General features: G+C 38.6%; 1 protein-coding gene across 1 annotated transcript in view; it reads right to left on the reverse strand.

The window, feature by feature from the left end:
- Window positions 1-2120: 2120 nt before the first annotated feature.
- The window catches only part of ALDH3H1 (aldehyde dehydrogenase 3H1), a 99445-nt gene continuing 85341 nt past the window's right edge, over window positions 2121-16224 (reverse strand). Inside the window, exons 8-10 of the mRNA XM_089394629.1 lie at window positions 7737-7827; window positions 2809-2958; window positions 2121-2571 (exon numbers count right to left, since the gene is read on the reverse strand). Coding sequence (XP_089250755.1) covers window positions 2332-2571; window positions 2809-2958; window positions 7737-7827 — 481 coding nt within the window. The 3' untranslated portion in view covers window positions 2121-2331. The remainder of the gene's footprint in view (window positions 2572-2808; window positions 2959-7736; window positions 7828-16224) is intronic.

Below are 16224 nucleotides of genomic sequence, written 5' to 3' on the forward strand. Positions count from 1 at the left end.
TAAATGAGTGATTTCCTTTAGGGACTTTTTGATGTGGATTTTGCACTCTGTTCATAGATGCATTATGGTGAAGCTTGAATGAATACACGATAAACTTAATAAGAGACTTTTTTCAATTTTGACTCGTTTTTTTTTAATGATGATAATTAAGTATTAATCAAGTGGGCATTGTATTTTGTCTTCATTGTCATTCTTAGACAAACCCTTTCTCTAAGTCTTTGAGGAAATAGCAAGCAAGTTCTTTCCCTTATTTCATCTTTGATGATTGAGAGGCTTGCTTCAAAACACTAGGAATAAGTGAGAGGACTTACCCTAGTCTTTGATTCTTCAGTCTACTCCAAATCCTTCAAGTTGATCCTAGACTCCATTTGTCCTAGATTGAGAAATACACTAGTCCCATCTCTTCTGTCAATCACTTAAATCTTTAAAATTCATTTGTTTACTTGTTCCGAGGTAAACTAGGATTTAATTACAACAAAATCATGCATTTTCATCATTTATTGCCTTAAATAATATTATCCTAGGGTTAGGAATTGTTTGGAATACATTGGAAAAACAAGTACCATTTTAAGTGTATTTTCCAAACATAAATTAGGGTTGATGTCTAGGGCTTTAATGGTTGTTATATGTCTTGTAACCACATAAAATTGTTGTAATTAATTCTCCTTTACTATTATTTTTAACCCTCATTTTACGGATTCTAGGGCTGAATTTGCTATTGTTATAAACTAGATGAATGTCGCAATTTCTAATCTTACATGCTAACAAAAGGTGATTTCTTGATTGTTCATGTTTGGAGACCTTTAAGCCTTTATTGGTTGACGTAAGCCTCTAGAAGAGCCACAGGACCTTTTGAACTCAAATCTCGAAATTACTTCAAAAACACACAACAAACCTTAATTGTTTGATCTCCTAAATTGGAGGTAATTAAGGTAGAACCCTTATGAGGTCGTTTGATCCCTACAATTTACTAGGAAAACCTCCTTGTGCTGGATATCCACCTTACACTAAAATGAGGTGAGTAATTATGAAGATAATAATGGTAACACTCACATTATTGCTTATTGTCTAGATCACCTAGTAAGCATTTGCACTAAGGTGCTAGATTTTAGTGTAACATACCTTATCACATCTTTGGTGAACATATAACCTTGTCTTACTCCAAATATTTATATCATGATAAATGTATGCTAAACAACTAGTAATTTAAATATGCACTTGTAATCTTTCATAAACAAGTATTAAATAAGCATTATTGCTAGATATATCTTTAAGGTCGACATCACCATTCTACTGAAACACTACTAATCGTAATTTAATGCACCACCAATGCTCCTCTCCCCTTAGAAAAGAAAGCTTCTCATAGATATGATCTCACATGCTAGTTCAAATATCATTTCAGGCCAAGAGAGATACAAGGGAGCCCATAAATAAAATGGCACAAGATGCTCTTTACTCTATTGAAAATATTACACCATGGACCGTAGTTTTCAATTTGGTTATGTTCCTTGAAAGAAATAACAATGTATTTTCCTTTTTTATCACGTCAAGGTAACTTTAATTTTATTGAGAAGGGAAACAGTACAGATGTTTACAGTAAGCCCTGACAGAAAAACAACCACTGAAAGAGTGTGCTATAAAATCAGAAAATTCAAAATGAAGCCAAATTTGATAGCAGTGATTAAGAGTGTAACTCAAACAATATCGCTTCAAGCTTGTCACAATGGCATGAAACTTGCCAATCCAATACTATCCTACATCATAACCAGTCCTTAGCAACAAGAGGACATCTGGGTTGGTGAGCGCAGGGTAGTGCTATAGCCCCTACCAGGGTTTGATTCTGCAATTCTGGTGCACTCCATCAAGGGGAGTGTTGTTTAGCAGAATCAATCATGGCCAGTAAGTTGGGTGTGCAGACCTCTTGAAAGGCAGTTAATGCCCAACACTCATCATTGGAAGCTTTCTTGAGTTCTTTTTAACCAGTCCAGCCAATAATGTTCATGAAGAATAGAAATAAAGATCAGCATTTCTTACATGCTTCTCAATAAGAATAACACAAGTTAGAACTGCAATATCAGTAAAAAATTGCTTTTGCTAAAGCACAGAATAAATCAACTAACTGAATCATGAATAATTTTAAATTTAATCCGTGAAAATTGATCTAAAATTTTTCTTCCTTTTGTAATGGAAGCACTTTTATATGCTCAGTGCAATCCTCCTACTGCACCTCGAAGAGTTTACCAATAATAAATAATATTGACAAAATACAAACACGAGTTGATATTCAATATTTCTCCCTTGGGATGTGGCTTCTGGGTATCTATGCTCCCATCATTTACTGTTCCACCCAAGAATGGCATATAGTAGCCCAAGAAAATCACCATTCAAAAGACACCTCACAATCTTTTGCTTTCTTGTGGTATATGGAGGATATCTTGCCGTGAGATCTCCCATGAAACCTCTATAGAGTACAGCCTTTTTATGACTAAAAGCTTCAAATGAGAACTTGCCATGGTATGATCCCACCCCACTTTCTCCAACCCCTCCAAAGGGTAAATGATGATTTGTAACCTGCAAAAGAGGCATCTTCTGGTCAAAATAAAATAATTCAATAACTGACTGAATATCAACGAAGCATGGAGTTCATCTTGAATTGATTCTTTTGTAGTTCTAAAAAGGGGCCTTCAGGGAACAAAATTAGCAAACCTGCTTTTATAAGTTTACCGCTAGCAATATTCAGGTCTATATAAAATAGAAATGCTTTAATGTAAAAAAATAAGGGTTAAAGGAGTTGAACTTGAAACGCACGTGTAAAGCAGTATCGTTGACAAGCATTCCTCCAGCAGAAATGCTTGCCACCACTTGTCGCTCAAACTTTTTGTTCTTTGTAAACACATATGCTGCCAGTGGCTTGGACAAAGAACCCACAATTTCCAAAGCTTCCTCCATTTTTTGCACCTGCTCATATAATGATAACAGTCAATTTCGTTGTGGGAGGACTGCAACTGGGAATATGCCACAAGCTCTTCATTCAGAAACAGATACCTAATTATGGAAATGTGCTAAACAGGCACAGGTTTTAGTGAATTTCAGGCTCTAGAAGGTTTCAAGTGCAAAAGACATTTTCATTAGCAAATTGACTTCCTAAATGTATTCCACTTCCTGGAATGGAAGTGGAGACGACTTCTGTAAATAAATCCTTTATGATATTGCTGAGGTCTAATTTGAGGAACTGCACGGCATACAATTACTTGGCCAGAGAAAGATTGTTAGTAATAGTGTACTTTTCATTTTAGTGAGGGACAACATTATATGAGGTGTAATGTTGCAAACCTAACCCATATACCTTATGGGGAGGGCACCCTACTTGTGTGTGTATAATAGACACTCAATTATCATTATACGAACGTCAGTTATCATTTATACAGTACCATCTTATCAGTTACTACTCTAATATTAAGTGTTATAAGCCTATGGGCACTTATACATGGCCTTTCTTTCTATTTTGTGGTCTTCTTTGCATGGGTTCATCAGCTATGAATGTGAAGTGACTATGTGATGGTTTTTTATATAATGATGTGTTTATCTATGTAAAATCCCAACAAAGATTGCAAAAGTAAAGTAGTAAAAAGCAGGTCTGTTTATCTATGTAAAATCCCAACAAAGATTGCAAAAGTAAAGAAGTAAAAAGTAGGTCTGTGAAGAAATTTTGTGACAAATCAAAGAAAAAATGAGAACAGGACAAAAACCTTTTTTAATACAAACGCAATGAACAGAATTTCTCAAGGAAAAGATAAGCTTAACATTTCAGGGCAAGCATTTAGGCATTGCAATCAAGAGGCAAAGGTGCTAGATGCGATTTTAGTTCCATCAAATGGTAACAATTTAGTGTAAATTACTACATGATTATAGGATAACTTATCGTTAGAAAAAGCATTCACTGCAATATACGCCCGTTATTCTTGACATCTATGAAATTTCGAGAATCGCTGTCCAATTTTAAGGCAGTTGGCTTGCAGATAACCATCTACCAAATGAATTCACATCAAAGCACAATACAGTTTCCACACAAACTTGCCTTTTTATTGGTCAAAAGGTAATAATTAGGACTTGTCTTAACAACTGGGGCATTGATTTTTAAGATAAAGTTGTCTTCCCAACAATTGATGTTGTTTCAGTTTTTATTTTCAATCTATGATGACCTTACATGTTGAGCATTGAATGTTTTGTCTCTAAAAGATGCAAACTGAAACAAAGAATGGTCTGATTCCAAACTCCCATGAGGGAAGACTAAATACCCTTGTGAACATGTAAGGGATGTAACCATGACTAACAGAAACACTATCCAAGCAATATGCTTTAAATTGAGATATTTAAGATCCCGTAAATGCATGAACATGAAAAATAAATCCTTGCACCAAATAATGTATATATTAGATATGCAAGTAAGAATTTTAAAATATTAAAACAAAAGCCCAAAGTAGGTCAAAGAAAACTTTTATGAATCTCTACCACTTTCAACTACCCTCAACTTATCCTGAATGTTGAAAATCCAGAAGAAATTCCCTTTCAGGTAATATATCTTCCAAAAAATTCCTTTCTGAACTCTAATATAGTCTGCAAGGAATGCAGCTACTTAAAATCCTTTCTAAACTCTAATAGTCTGCAAGGAATGCAGCTACTTGATGTTAATTTGGCAGCTCAGTGACAAATTCCAACCATGGAATGAGACTCCTCTTTTCAAGAGGACCAATTTTGACTACTGAAGCGCTCAATTTGGACAAGGGAAATTGTATTTTGGAAATAAAGCCCACATGTGCATGTCTGATCAGGCCGACCCTAAAGCAAATTGGACACTCTTGGAAGTCTATAAATACAAGTGACATCAACTTCATTTGGACATGATCATGTGTAATATTCCTAACCCAGAATATTCCTCAAACCCCAGCAAAAACTCCAACCAAATATGTGCAATGATAGAATAACCCAGAAGTGATAAAATAACAGTGGAATAGCATATAATAATATAAACTGGAAATATAAGCAGATACACAAGAGATGCAGCGAGAAATGCTAAGCCATTTTATTTCAGGCCGACCCTAAAGCAAATTGGACACTCTTGGAAGTCTATAAATACAAGTGACATCAACTTCATTTGGACATGATCATGTGTAATATTCCTAACCCAGAATATTCCTCAAACCCCAGCAAAAACTCCAACCAAATATGTGCAATGATAGAATAACCCAGAAGTGATAAAATAACAGTGGAATAGCATATAATAATATAAACTGGAAATATAAGCAGATACACAAGAGATGCAGCGAGAAATGCTAAGCCATTTTATTATACAGAGCAATAAAATGAGTACAAGAGGTGATTAGACAGATGGCACCTCGACTTGCTCAAGACAAGTGAAGAAATACTCTCAGAATGACAAGAATGGCCTCTCTGCGTGGATGTTGTTGCTGCTAGAAAACAAATGATGATTTGGGGCTGCTCCCCTGCTCAGAAAAAGCTAAAACTCTGGATTCGGGCTCTACTCAAGAAACTCAGAAAAACCCAGAAAGCTTTCCTAGAATGGCCGACCCCCGAAAACACCCTCTTGGGGTTCTTCGCAGTTCCTCAATGCCCTGTGCTGCCACTGAAGAAACCCCTCTAAAATCTGCCTGAAACATTGCTTGAAACCCTGCCAGAATCCTCCAATGAGACAAGAGTTGGACCCCTACTCAACCTCCCAGCATAAATCCTCCTGCAAAACCCCAATCCAACACTGCTACCAGAAAGAACTGCGTCCCTCTCCCAGTGCTGCGCAGTCCTCCAAAATGTTGCTAAAACTGCTGCTGGAATGCTGATGAAACTACTGCTGAAACGCCAAGGAAATACTTTGCCCGAGCAGGGACTTGAAGTCCCCGGGGCTAAGGGTGAGATCTCCGAATGGAGACACTCAATGCACTAAACAGTGTTGCAGACTAGCTAAACAACCAGCGTGCTTAGAAGTCTAAACGACTAGCTCAAAATGCACATAACTGAATGATCCAAAATGAGGGGGCTCCTCTCTATTTTATAGCCTCTGCCTCTCACAATCCCTAGGCTCACCTCCCCCTGCGTGCTTCTCCTCTTGCCACGTGTTCTTCCCTCCTGCGCAGTCTCTCCATGTGTCTACGTGGGCTCCATTTCTGTGTCCCCCTTTGGCCCCCTTGGCTCCCCTTTAAGTCACAACATTGTGCTACCTAGGAAGTGACTTTTTATTCTAAAGTGAGTTATGTCCCCCTTCCTCACTTTTTATTTACAAATAACTATAGAAAGCAAAAATTGAACAAAATCGAATATTCCAATTAGCCATAGCTAATTAGGAATATCACATCATGAAGCATTCTTCTATTCTCTTCTTTGGTTTTGGCTCGCATAGGTCTGAGGCAGTTCGTGGAGATTGGCTCGCACAGGTCTGAGGCAGTTCGCGGAGATTGGCTCGCACAGGTCCGAAATGGCAGGGTTTGAAGTTCGCACACGTGTCTAGGGTTTTCGGTCACAACTGTTGGTTTGTCACAGGATATTTTGGCTATAACCGCGAGCATGCAAGCCTATGCGTCTTGTTGAAGGGTTTCAGCCGCACGCATGACTCTCTCCATGCGGTTGAGACCTAGGGTTTGAATTTTCAGTTGACCGAAGATTTCGCCATTTGACCACAGACAGTGACAGTGGATCGCAGGCTTCTGAATCAAGGTTTTGGATTATTAGCATCATTGGGTTCATCTCATGATGTTGTTTAGTTGATTTTGCTAGATAAAATTATGGTTGAAGATATGGATCTTTGTACTCTCTTTTGTTGAATCATTCGATGACAATCTAATAAGAAAAAGAATTTGAAAGGGTTTTGTCCATATGGGTTTTGCCCTGGTCTCCGACCAATCCTGGCATCTCTATGTGTGAATGCTTTTCTTCTATTGTTCCTTTATGTTCCGCTGCATTGATGATGATGATGTTCTTTTTACATAATTACATATGTTGTTGAATAATGTTGTAAATCTGAATAATGTTATGAAGTTATGGGGTGAATTCTATATGTAAATGATAAAATGCAATTATCTAAAGCAAAGAACAATAAGCCCTAAGAAAATTTAAAACTTGAGAACTATAACGTCCTGGTCTAACTAAACTAAAAGTTCTAACAATGTCTAACCAAACTAACAATTCTGATGTTCCACTAAGTCTTGGCACCTTGTGAAGGATTTGCACTAAGGTGCACTATGTCTTGTCAGAGGGCTTATCATACACACCTTAGGAATAGCTTCAAAAGTTGATACAGTTCTATAACTGGATATTAGACCAAGACCAAGGATGAATCAATGAAATTATTAAGAATATATAGACAGGTCTGGAAGCCTGTATCTTTTATCGCTGCTTCTTGTAAGGCCATTTTCTATGAGCTTTACACCATTATTTATATGGTTGTTATAAGTTAGCCACTCTGAAAAGATATGGGGTGCATTTTTAACTAAATTTAACCTGCATTGAGTTTGTAACCGCATCCTCACATGCTTTTGAGTCTTGACTATGTTGCAATTTCTTTTATTTTATTTTATTTTATGATACCGAAAATAGAATGTGTTTAAACTTTATTTCATAGTTCTTCCTTGTCAGATTAGTCTTTTTACACATAGTTTGTTTCCCAATCACATTCTTGCAGTTGAATTCAAATTTTATCTCTATCCAGGCAAGGATAAAAAACTGACAGTGATTATTGGAAGCAGGGGACCAAAAATTTCCTCTATCATAATCAAGGAATCCATTGGAGCGTCCAGCACGAGAGTGGGTCCAATCATCCTGCATCAGGAAACCACCAAAACATCAAAACATATAAAATGATATCACTCATGCGAGCGAATGAGAAAACAATGTTTTTCTTTGGTTATGCCAAGACTCTAAGCAAAATATTTGGATATGAAACATTTTAGGAAAGTACAGATGTTTATTGAAAAATTCACAATGGCTAGGCTACAATATCTAGTCCTGCAGTTTGGAAAAGGTATGCAAAAAAATCAATTTAGATCAAACATGCAAGGATTATTTACAAGGGATCATCTTTCAACATCCTATATTTTTGACAAGATATGGTACATATAAAAAAAATATTAATAATTTCTTGAGTACAACTATTGAGTAAGAAGTACCATAGGGTTAACTACAGTTGGAAAGGTCCAGGCATTCATATACGAAAGATTGTTATGAAATGGAATAAAAATAATACTTGGATTGTCTTTGATGATCATATAACAGAATATACACATACTATATCATAAATGCTTCATAGCCTTCTACATGCCCCATGTCCTTGTTTCTAAAACATCGAGGAAACAACGGTTTCCAAAGCTTTAAACCATTTCCCACCCTTGTTTTTGTTTTTTCCAGTGGAACCCACCAAGTAAATGAAAAAATTGAAAAAGAAATTCTCAAGTCCTAAACACAACCCACACACATTTTTGGATCAGCAAAGATTCAAAACTGTATGAACAAAATTTCTGAGCAACATTTGTGTGCAAGGCAGCTGGCAATGAGAAGCATCTGTGGTAACACTTGCAAGGCAAATTTGTGTGGCTGCAAACTTCATTTATTTCTTTTCTATCTTCTCAACTATGTTGCAGGATATGTGGACACCCCCCCTTCTTTGTCATGTCCCCATTTTTATTTTCCGCTATAGTAGAGCCAGGATGGATTTCCAAGGTATGTGATGGTCAATCCGCAGGAGCAGGATCAGGGGTTCCGGAGGAGTTTTGAGGAGTTTTGATGGGATCTGATGGCATTCGCTTGGCATATTCCATCATCCGCACAACGTGTCTTTCGTTCTGTTGCATTCTGGCAACTTTCAAAATACATGATTATTACTAGGCTTGACTTAATTAATTATGCTCAAGGTGGCATTCTGGTAGGATCATTTGATGGAACACCTCAACGTAATAGCTCATTGGAACCGGAATGAGAATATCTACAGGATGGAATGCTGAGAAGTGACTTCTAGTGTCCGGAGAGAGTAGGGTGGGCAATTTACCATTTACCCAGATTAAAAATGACTTTTATTAGTCATTTAATTAAAAAGGGGAAAATAATTAATTGGAGGAAAAGGTCAAAAGTGAGTTAAGTGAAATAAAATAAAATTAAAGTCACTTAAGATAAAGTCAAGGGAGGAGCTTCTAGAATAATAATAAAATAAGATGTTTCTAGAGGCTTGAGGATCTATCTTTGGAGTCTTTAAAAGGAGGAGGAGGAGATCATTTGGCACATCCTTGAGTTGAGCATTTTTCTTGTAGAGATGTTTGGAGAACCGGGGGTTCCCAGCGTTAGCAAGAGCCCCAGGACGGAAACCCTCAAGTGATTCAACGAGAGTGAGCGAGAACCCATCTCTCTCCTTGGTGAATTCATCCAGAATTCACAGGTTGCAGCTTATTGATTTTCAGTCTATTTTGGAGGCCAGTTTTGGCATTGTTGCAGATCTTTTGAGGCCATCACCTCAATGATTTCCATTTTCTTGTATCAGCGTATTACATATTAATAAAATAAGGTTGGGTTTGTTGCATGTGTATCTTGTCTATTCTTTAGATGCAGTTTATATTTTCAATTTTTCCCATTACATTTGTCGCTCAATTTATGCAAATTGTTTAAGGGATTAATGGCTTAAATTTTTAAGCAATTTCGTACAAAATTTTATGTTTGGGACATTACAATGATATCAGAGTTGGTTTTCCTACTAACCTAAGGGATTTAGCAATTAAAGGTCTATTATCTGTTTCTATAGTAAAAAATTTAATGGAGGTTCAAACCCTAGACAAGTGTTCTCTTGCAAGTTGATCAGTTGGATGAGTCAGGAGTTCAAATTTGGGAAGGTTGAATTTCATATTTGAAGGAGACTCCAAATTCATGGGATCCAAATTTATGATTGTTCAGGGCCAAATTTGTCTTGGCTCATAGCCCATCAATTTTCTTGATCGCTGCTACCAGATCGATTATAGAATTGCATTAAAGGGATCAATGTTCAATCCGTGCGAGGATCACATTTCTATTTTCTTGCACTTTACATAAGGATGTTTTGAATCCACTACAATAGTTAGGTATTAGCCAACGACATTGACAGAGATCCCGTAAAAATATTGGATCTTACAACTCACAAAAGCCAAATTCATGGGCCAAAATCCCTAATTCATGGCGGCTGAATTTGTCATATTATATAGGTTGGAGTCATGCTTTAGCTAGGCCAATTCCGTGAGCACTGTCTTTCCACAGAGGCAGTGACTGGTTTTATTTTGTGATCAGAGTCCACATAGAATGGATACGTGTGCGTGGATCGTGAGCACAAAATCTAAATGTTGATCGAATGCCTATGCACCAATCATGATTAACAGAGCTAGCGCAATGTTGACCCCTGCAGCATGATCAAGGGCCAAGCTCATTTTTTACACGGACCAGATTCTTAGGCAGCTGGGCAAAGATCAACTTATCCTGAAGGCTGAAATACACATGCAGTGCATCAAAATGATCGATGGCATACAACTGTGAAGTTTGAGTACATTGTGTATTACAGATGTCGAATTTCATTGAGCTGCCAAAGTCACATGGAAATTTTCTAAATCTCGTGGATCATATAATGTTGAAAGTTGCTTGGTATGCAACGTTGAAAGGGAAAATTCATTGAATTGTGGTTACAAATTGATTTATTACTTTTTTAGATCGTCGCCTAATAATAGAATACCAATCGTTGCTACCCAAAGACAGGGCACGCGCATGAAATCATGGTAATCTGTAGTTGTGGAGCGCAGACAAGATTGTGACAAAATCTTAGCCGTTGTAGTGCATATGCCAGAGATCGGGGAAGCATAGAACTATAATGCATGGATTGCGCATTTCCATGTAGAGTGCTTGCCTATGCGTGGAACAACCAAATTAACAATAGGCGTAGCAAACATATCTCCCTTATCCGCAAGATCAAGCGCAATTTCAGGGCGTGATTTCCTTCAGCAGATCGAGATCACTAAGTCACAGTCAAAGTCAAGTAAGAGGTTATGATCAAACCATCGAATTCCCCAATTAACTAAGTCCATGGCAAAATTACGACGTAATAGTTCGTTGTATGGCCACAATCCATCGACAAATGTTTTGAGCACTACCAACGGTGATAGAAAAGGAAATTTTCAGGTACAAATTATGATCTGCAAAATTTCCAATTATTGATGGTGCGTGCAATTTTCTGGTGATTGATGTTGCACAAATAGATGTGATCTTGAGCTTTGTATATCCTATAGCATAGAAATCAAGTGGCAATTCTCAAAAATTTAATATCAACAAAGGACACAATTCTTAAAATTTTCAGAGGCCGAGTTATATATTATTGATCTCAATCAGTGGAAGGGCGAAGATCTGATTTCATTAGTGAAACTGATTCCCCTGAGTCTTTGGTATTGGTTGGAAGTCACCTTCGATCTCTGGGCATCTCAAGTACTATAGCATTCATTATACCCCTGCATTTTATGTGCTAACAAAGTTGTGATTGCAGGAGCTTGTAATTCGATGAGATTTATATGTTGTCATGTTGAGTATGGAATGGACCATAATATTTTATGTTGTCATGTTTAGTGTGGTATTAGAGCTTGTTCAAAGATAGATCAGTGGCTCAGTGACAAGGTTAAATTTTGCAACTTCAAAGGGAGTCTCTAAGCAAAATTTCTAGGTATGCGCGGAAGGCCAGCCAGGCAGCGTGAATTGCTGGGAAGAGTTTGATTTTCAGTTGCGGGTGGCAAGAAAAATTTGAATAGCCTAGAAGCAGTTCCAACAGATGGTGTAGCCGGGAAGCAGTTTTGGTGAGTAGAATAGAGAATTTGTTGAGTAGATCCGAGCACAGTAATTTTGCAGCAGTAATTGCAGTAGCAGAATAACGCCAGGTGGAAGAGAAAAGCACATGGGGATTTTCTCATAGGGTTTCCAGATTCAATTTTCTAGAGCAAATCTGTGATTTCCAATTGCATGTGGCAATAGTAGCAGGCAGAAATGCACATTCCATGAGGGAGTGCGAGTAGTAGAGCAAGCAGCCAAGTAGGAAAGGGAGGAGAAGGAGATTCTTGTTTATTTTCCAGTTGTGATTTTTGCAAAAAATGGCCTCAACAAGACTTCGAGATCAAGATAGGCTAGATGGAGCATCCAACAAATGTATAGTTGAAATTTCTAAGTCTAACCCGTTAGAAATTTCCCTACATTATCTGGCTTATTTCACCTACTTGTTTAATTACTGAACAAGTTGTTTAACCATATAAATACTAAAATAAACACAAATGCATCTCAACCATCTACAAATCATCAACTGAAAGAAATAGACAAACACACAAGGGACACCGTTATTTTTGGACAATCGTCCCCTGAAAAACCCAACTTGGGAAAACCAGTGCATCAGTTCTAAGGGTTTTATTATTAAGCAACTTTTCTTGAGTACCATTGGATGCCAAACTGGCTCACCCGACAAAGAAATCAATCTGGCAATAATACCTCTCTTCGGAAGTAGATATTTTGAAAGTCTGCTCCACGAAACTCTCTCCAGCGCGAGTAGTAGAGCAAGCAGCCAAGTAGGAAAGGGAGGAGAAGGAGATTCTTGTTTATTTTCCAGTTGTGATTTTTGCAAAAAATGGCCTCAACAAGACTTCGAGATCAAGATAGGCTAGATGGAGCATCCAACAAATGTATAGTTGAAATTTCTAAGTCTAACCCGTTAGAAATTTCCCTACATTATCTGGCTTATTTCACCTACTTGTTTAATTACTGAACAAGTTGTTTAACCATATAAATACTAAAATAAACACAAATGCATCTCAACCATCTACAAATCATCAACTGAAAGAAATAGACAAACACACAAGGGACACCGTTATTTTTGGACAATCGTCCCCTGAAAAACCCAACTTGGGAAAACCAGTGCATCAGTTCTAAGGGTTTTATTATTAAGCAACTTTTCTTGAGTACCATTGGATGCCAAACTGGCTCACCCGACAAAGAAATCAATCTGGCAATAATACCTCTCTTCGGAAGTAGATATTTTGAAAGTCTGCTCCACGAAACTCTCTCCAGCGCTTCTCTGAGGCACTGCGTTAGCCCTCCTGGCCTCTGCGTCAGCCTGAAACCCTCTGTGTCAACCCTTTGATGCTCTACACGACCTTTCTGGCCCTCTACGTCACTCACGCAGACCCTCTACGCAGTCACTGTTGGCCTCTGTGTGGCTCCTGCTGGCTCTACGTCTACCTCTCTGCCTCTGCGCTGGTCTTCCGGCACTATCTCTGCCTCTCTGCTATGCACTCACTGCCCCTCTCTGCCTCTTTGTTATACACTCACTGCAACTGTGATCATTGGTTCGATTTCTCTTAGCAAACCCCACTCTAGAAAATCGAACTAACTGATCACTCTGGTGTATCTCCAACTGACCCTCAAGCCTCCTCTTATACTTTTTTTGTTGAGTCTTCAATAGCCGAGATTACATCACTAATCAACGGCTAAGATTAGATTTGGCTTGATCCATGGCATTTAGAATCTTCTAACCCAGTTTTATATTAATACTCATTAATATTTTTATTTTCCTAAGTTTAGGCTTAGGAACCCATTAAAAATATTAATTTATTTAATATCTCCTTCACCAAGTAGCATTTCCCCAAACCATTTATGGGTCTTGGAGATCTCATGTGCTTTAGCCTCTCCACCAATTTTCATGGCTAGAGCACATTTGATGCTACCCCAAATCAACATGTATCTTGAAAGCTAGAATGTTTTTCCCTGCTAGATGAGCATGGTTTGAAGATGTACATAGAAAGATTTGTAGTCGTACCTACAGACCCGCATTAGCTAGAAAACTACAGAAAGGAGATTGCTAAGGCAAAGTGATTGATCCTTGATGGTGTTCAAGATCATATAGTCTCACACTTAGCGGCCAAGAATACAACCAAAGAAATGTGGGACGCTATTGCTACGCTTTTCCAGAATCCTTCCAAGAATACAAAGATGTTCTTGAAGGAGAAATTGAGGCTGATCAGGATGAATAAGGGTGAATGTGTTACTCCTTATGTCACCAGGATTCAAGATGTCCAAGACAAGCTTCCCGCAGTTGGAGAAACACCTCAAGAGAGTGAGCTGATGCGTACATCTATCAACGGTTTCACTTCAGAGTGGACCACTTTCATCCAAGGCATCACTGGACAAGATCAACTACTTGGTTGGGATCGATTGTGGGCTGACTTTACGCAAGAGGAGATGAGGCTTGCTCTAGTGAAGAGAAATATCAGCGACAAAAGTAGCAAAGGACTGAAGGATGTGTGGGAAGAGAAGAACGTTTCCATTGCATCAAAGCAAAAGGCAAAAAAAGGCCCCAGTCAGGGATAAGGCTCGCAAGGAGGAGAAAAGAATAAAAAGGACCTATCGAAGATCAAGTGCTTCAGGTGTGGTGATTTTGGTCACTGCAGTAGCTAGTTTCCGAAGAGGAAGAAGGACAAGAAGGAGAAGCAGTAGCATGCACCAACTTCGGTGGATATTGACAATTTGTATTCTAGGTTGGAGGATGAATTCGCACTATATGCAGGTATGCCTCCAAGAGAGAAGTGGGGAGACATTTGAACTTTAGTCACCACAATTGCAGAGTTTTGGGCAGGGTCGAAGGAAGATAACATTAGACTGGTGTTTCCTCGTGGATCATTACCCTTGCTACAGGGGCCCACACTATTCAGTAGCAGTTGGATCAGTGTTAGCATGGAGTAGTCAAATCTTGAGGGACAATTGCAGTACCAGTTGCAGTCAGATGCTGAGGGATGCAGTGTAGTTGTAGTGGAGACAAACTCAGTAGACAATGCAAAGTTTAGTAGCAGTCAATGACTCAGTAGACAGTTGCAGTTCATAGACACAGTTGATGCAGAGTTTAGTTTTCAGTTGCATTAGTTGCAGCAGCAACAACATGAGATCAGTCGCAGCGCAGTGCAGAGTTGGCAGCAGTGTAGGAGACATAGTGCAATGTCAGTAGTAGCGCCTATGTCGCACGAAACTTCAAGGAACCTGACGTTTCGGGTCGTATCCGTACCCGAAACTCCGAAACCTAGCTGAAACTCGACCATCATGTAATCATCTATTAGAGTCAATATAGACTTGTTTCTCCTTCTAAATTGTCATCTATGGGTCTAATTCCCTTTTTTCTTGCAAAATAATGTGGTATTCACTTATATATATACATATAAGACGTTTCCGCTGACGTTTCGGCCAGCGTTTCCATTTTTAAAAGGTGACGTTTCTAAATGTACCCGTTTCGGAAACTCCGAAATGTTTCAACGTTTCGTGCAACATAGAGTAGCGCAGATGCAAGGTGATTCAACTCAGAGTTGCAGATAAATCAGAGTTACGTAGTGGCTTAGTGGACAGTGGCAGGTTGTCACAGTTGTCAGACATCAGCATCGTGTATGGGAGGATATTATGAGATAGTAGAACACCTTCCTCGGTAAGAGGGAGTGTTAGTTTTGTAGCATCGGAAAGGTGTTCTAGTCTCAACTTTGGTCAATGAGGCTAAGAAACACAAGAACTCCAAAATCCAAAAAACATTTTAGAAGAAAACACCTAGAGATGACTCAATTAAGTTAATTGATCAATAATTAAATATTTCCCAAGTCTAACTTAGGAAAAGTGATTAATTAACAATAATTAATTGAGAAATGTGAGAATTCTCTATAAACTCATATGGATCAACTCAGAGATGATCTTAGTCGTTGATGAGGATCTAATCATGATCGTTGGTTCGCCAATGAGAGATTACAAGAGGAGATCGATGGGGTTGAAGAGGATACACAAGAGAGGTCAGTGTCCTTGGCAGATTGAGCATCCAACAATTGAGCAGAGAGTTCGAGCCAAAGGGGAAGCAGAGACAGTAAGGGAGCAGAGACAATGAGTCCAGAGGAATTTTTCTAGTTTCGGAGAGGCAGCAGCAAGTGGTAGAGCGATTCCATAGAGAAGTTGCGCAAGGACTACGAGGGGCTTCAATCTCGCAGTTCAATTTAGTTGAGAGGGAGATCGATTCAGCTTCCAATGCTGAGATAATTTTCTAGAGGGCCTAAGAGTCACTTCCAGCAGCAGAGACAAGCAAGACGGCTTGATCATAGGTAAGTCACACATACGAGGCGCAGCGCAGTGACTGCGTAGAGGGCTTGTGCAAGGGTTTGGACAACC

Source organism: Pinus tabuliformis, chromosome 1_2, assembly GCF_031772625.1.
Source record: "Pinus tabuliformis cultivar Carrire ecotype Pingquan chromosome 1_2, CPIR1, whole genome shotgun sequence".
NCBI classification, from domain to species: domain Eukaryota; kingdom Viridiplantae; phylum Streptophyta; class Pinopsida; order Pinales; family Pinaceae; genus Pinus; species Pinus tabuliformis.